Source organism: Dendronephthya gigantea, unplaced genomic scaffold, assembly GCF_004324835.1.
Source record: "Dendronephthya gigantea isolate DGI-Jeju-01 unplaced genomic scaffold, DenGig_1.0 000166F, whole genome shotgun sequence".
In the NCBI taxonomy this organism is placed as follows: Eukaryota; Metazoa; Cnidaria; class Anthozoa; order Malacalcyonacea; family Nephtheidae; genus Dendronephthya; species Dendronephthya gigantea.
The window spans coordinates 273332-278465 of NW_021163176.1; the positions used below are offsets into that span (position 1 = coordinate 273332).

The 5134-nt window shown below is 39.3% G+C and overlaps 1 protein-coding gene across 1 annotated transcript; it reads left to right on the top strand.

Annotated features, from left to right (window-relative positions):
- The first annotated feature begins 2346 nt into the window (after nt 1-2346).
- On the top strand, nt 2347-4901 carry LOC114537871. Its single transcript, XM_028558981.1, has 3 exons — nt 2347-2398; nt 2614-3040; nt 3871-4901. Exons 1-3 carry the CDS (start codon nt 2369-2371, stop codon nt 4719-4721), a joined length of 1308 nt encoding a protein of 435 aa, XP_028414782.1. The 5' UTR covers nt 2347-2368; the 3' UTR covers nt 4722-4901.
- The last annotated feature ends 233 nt before the right edge of the window (nt 4902-5134 follow it).

The window sequence follows — 5134 nt, forward strand, 5'->3', positions numbered from 1 at the left end:
GGAAATAGTCGTTGGTGCTTATGACAATACTGTACCCACTGTCAAGATTGTGGCAAAAACCATGCGCGGAGTTTTCAAAGTCACCCAAGCTAAAACAAATGAACACTTCACATATGCAAACGACGAAGTTTATAAAATTTCACAACACCCATTTCATTCCGGACAATATAGCGTCAGCACAGATAAAAGCAAGAGGCTTTACAAACCTGATCGAATTAGTCTGCCAGAGTTATATTCTTCCGAAAATACGTTAAACAAAATGAAGTGGTTACAAGAAGGTCTGGTTAGCAGTGTTCAGCTATCAGTCTCGACGATTGAAAGCATCCTCGCTATTCGTGCAAGTACCGACTCTGTGAACACGGCTAGAGAATGCTTAAAGTGGATGACCGATTTTCTCACAACGAAAAAACCGAACGGAACTATTCAGTTACCCACTGATTTGGAGATGGCATTGGGGAGGGCTCTATTGATAAGCAAGACAAGATTAAATAAGTATGCTCAGTTTAAGCGGCTTGTACCTAAACTAACTTTTTCAGTGTATAAGCCACTTTACGATAAACTGTTAGCCGAAGTTTCCGCGTACGAGAATACCTTTCAAACTATCTCGACCGAAATATTTTATCATAAGTCCCGCGAAACAACTACAAAGACAATGAAAGAACTGAACGACAACGTCAAAAGAATTGGCTCATTCCTTGTGCAGAAAACCGAAGTAGGCGCCCAATATCAAGACGACATTGCTGGCACCAATCAACAACTGCATGACCTAGAAAGTGATAGAATAAGTCGTGAGCAAGAACAGGCAGCGATTCTGTGGACGGAAATTACTAACACACAAAAGGAAGTAACAGACGCCGGTATTGCCTTAAAAGAGGCAATAGAAAAATACAAAACAGAGCAAATCTTTTCGGCCGTGTTTGGTGTTATTAACGTAGTCGGATCTCTATTCACCGGGGGAGTTGGCGCTCTGAACATAGCCAAGGACATTGAAGGAATTGTTCGAGTGGCAAAGAAAGTAGAAATTTCTATAGGCATTATAGAACAAGTGAATAAAATGTACAGTCTCGGAAGAGATTTGAGGAATGATATTGGGAAAGTAAACAGGGCGATGGAAAATATACCGAGTTTTGAGGTCGATGCGGACAGTTTTCCAACCGATCTGGAGTGGGAAGATTTTGATGTAGACGTGATGTCATATACGTCTTATCTTCCTGATCAGGTTCACAGAGAAGCACTAGACTTCCAACGTGTTGCGAAACGTTTATCAGCACGAGGCAGAAAATACTTGAGCATTGCAGCAAATATTGCTGCCATGAAATACAAACAAATAAACCTTGAAATGCAAAGAGACCTTGCCAAACGACAAAGCGATCGTCTAAGAGCCCTCAAAACAACAGTGATCCAGAAGGATATCACAGACAATACAGCAAATATAACAGACCTCTTTGAAATTGGAACTATCATTAAAATGAGAGAGAACCAAGTTCGAACATATCTCGTTCAATCGTTTGGCTTCATGGACGCTGCCTTACAATACTACTACTTCCAGAAACCAACCGTGATCAAACGCTACGATACCTTGTCTATCCAAAGAGCCGCTGCGAAACAAGTCCAATCAAGTATTACGATTTTGGAAAGGTTTCCTTCTGCACCAGAAGATCTTAAACGACCCATCGAGTACAATATCCCAGGGGTTCGCGTACAAGAGCTTTTATCCTCTGATGGCTGCGAGAAAGAAATTAAATTGAGTTCTGCAGAGTTTCAGAATTATATTCGTGTGCGAATTCTGAGAGTTGAAGTGCGCGCTGACAACATCGCGAATGTGTCAAACAACGAAGCCTACATAGAAGCCACAGCTTCTGGCGAGTCCTTCCAAGACAGAGACTTAGACCGTAATCCTATATCATTTACTACCGCGCCGAAAAGTTACCGTTTTACCTACAATATAGTTACTAAAGAGGCAATTATCACTTCGCAACCATCATCTGACTTCGAATCAAAATTCATTAAAATGACACCATTTGACAAGTGGGTCTTTCGGCTTCCAAACGTCACTACAAATAAAGATCTTCGCTTCTCGTCTGAACTGACAACGCTAAGAATTAGGTTTTACATCAACGCAATCTTTGACCCTCCTCGATTATCCAGTCGACGAAGAAGAATCCGCAGAAGTGATGTTTCTGGTAGCAAGCATGATCTTCTCCAAAGAATTAATGGTCGCTCTTTAGTTCGAAATTGGGACGCAATAATGGCAGTTAGCGCTAAACGCGTGAACGAAATTTGGAAACAACAATACGACAGTCAAACTAAAGCTGGGTTTGTGAAGAGCATAGTAACAGAGAGGGCAGTGGCTACCGATTATCCTAAGATGATAACGTATGCAAGATGCTTTCTTGAGGTACGTACAAAGACTAAATTTCTCTCGACCAAATATTCGTTATAATTGTTAGCTATCCGAATCCGATAGCTATCAGTGAGGCGTTGAAAATTCTAGATAATCCTGCATAAAATATATTATTTTCACATGGCAGCCTACAGACTTACTTTTAGATTATTCCAAGTATCCTCGATTCCAAGTATTTTTTTTTCTGTTCTTGCTTTTCACTACTGTAGGTTGGGCCGCCAAAAATTCAATTTATCCAACATAATCATGACGAGGTTACGCTGACGTTCAAGATAAAGAGTGGGAAAGTTGAATTCACTTTCTTCAAAAAAATACTGGGACGAATTAAAAAAAAAGCTTTTGATGCCTTCAATCAGACAGTAAATAGAAATACTGCAGTAAGAGCTATTGTTAGGCTAACTCAAATAAAAGGGAGATTGACTAAGGAGTCATTAGTGGTCCTGGATTTGTCCACCGCAATTGTTAACGTTCCTCATTTAGTAAATGGTGATTTAACTGAATCAAAAATCGAAACCGAAATTAGAGCCTTCTTCGCCAAACGTTTAAATTCCAGCGATTTCGAAGTTGCTCGAATCACGTACGAAGACACTCTCACGCCTCGTTCCCTTGTACCTGATCGTTTCTACCTAGCTACAGGTGATGTGATAGTTAAATAGGATGTTTTTACAATCAAAATGGAGAGATTAAGATCTATACGAAGCGATAGATCGGGCGACGAGGTTTCATTTTCGACACGAAAGTTTCAGTTTCGGCTCATAGTTTTGGCCTCACGTTAATAGTTACTTTGCTTGTGTGTCGTAGGTCTTAAACTCTCCGCTAATATCGGTTTCCGCTCATTCTTTTCCCGCCATTTGCGCGCTAAAAGAAAAAGTTAGTTCGAGATGCAGTTATGTTAATGACTGTGGAATCTCGAAATATGTGTATCGTTGCCAGTGTAATTCAATACCATCAGATCATAGGCAGCCTGGTCAATGCGGGTACCACATACATATCTTATGTATATAATTATCCTAAGGCTGGCAACTTTCTGACAAGAATTATAATGCATACATTAATATATACCATCGCCTGAAACACAAAAATTACCCTAGTTTCATGAAAAAAAAATCTGGATACAAAATACCTTGGATATGTTTACTAAATTTATCAGTCATTTTTAGACTTAAAAACAACTTAAAAATACTTCCATTTTGGAAATTATAAAAAGTGTATTTTTATCGAAATTTTTGCTAAACAGAGGCGGGATGCAATTTACTCGACAAACGTCATGATCGGAAAAATCGTAGGCAAATTCTAGAGATCACGAAGACATTTTTTCTTCATTGGTTTGGCCTTCGTGATTTTCCGAACTTTCAACAGCCAATCAGGGCTTATATATAAGCGCCCTGCTTTTGCCCCATTCACCATACTGATTCTGAGCGTGAGACGCCAGAAGACGAGGCACTAACATTTCGATAATTTTTTAGGCGGCTTTAAACCAGACGGCTCAGGTGATGGGAGTCTCTATATTTTCTTCCGCACACATTTCACCAGCTCCTCGGCGACAGGTGCGACACCGAGGGATTTTAACGATCCCATTACGATCGACCGACAAGTCATTCCGAATGGTTACGAAGTAGTTTTATTTATAAACAACAAAATCATCTTCGGTGACATCATGGTGAAAGACATCAGGAAAAAGTTATCATTTGATGTGCAGACGAAAAATTTCCCAGGTATGACCGAGAGCCAGCAATCCCAGTATGTCGTCGGAGTTCAGGACGCGAAGTACCATTTTAGATTGTTCGCAAAAGCAGGAAAAGTTGACGTGTCGATTAGTGCAAGAAAATTCAAAGTTCGATCAAGTAATAGAGGAAAGAAGATTAAAGTGACTTGGGAAGTAGAAAACCAGCCAATAAGGATACCATATTATGTAGAAAAATGCGCCGGACATGTTGCGTATCATTGCTGGAACGAAGAAAGAAAAAAGACAAAAAACTTTGATGTGAACTTCGTCAAGTACTACAAGCCAAATATCGATCAGGCCCAGACCATTACGTATACAGGCGAGTCAGCGACGGTGAATGTTCACTCGGATTCCGTGTCAGGATGGGATATATTTTGGAACAGTGGTACCTCATTACGACGAGCCAAAAGAAAAATCGAGGCGCAACTTCGAAGTTACCTTAAAAAATTAGATTTCAATTTCAGAGATATTTCAACATTCGCCATTACGCAGGTTCTTTTTCCGAACATGGATGTTTTTCAACTGGAAGAGGTGTACATTCCTGGTGATATGGTTATCTTCGGACGTGTCAAGACGAACAAGACAAAGTAACTGAAACATGTTGCAAAAGATTAGAAGAAGAAGTTTAATTTTTTTCTGAGCTATCAGGGGTTTAGATTTTTTATTTTAGGGATTTCATTTTATAGGTTGATTACCTTAACAATTAATGTGTTGATCAAGTCCGTATGTAAACAAACGTTTTTTTTTAATTTTGAACTTTTACACTTTTTGAAATACGTTGTGTTGTCTGAATATCTAATTAACAATTAGACAACGAGTCCGAGTTGTCTATGAGCGAATAGTCAACGAGGCGAAGCCGAGTTGACTATTTGCTCATAGACAACGAGGCCGAGTTGTCTAATTGTTTTAGTATAAACTATAACATTAATTTACAACTAGGAAACACAATATAAAATTCTTGTTGGCTTGCAAACCATTCTGAAATTTATTTCGTATATTAAAGG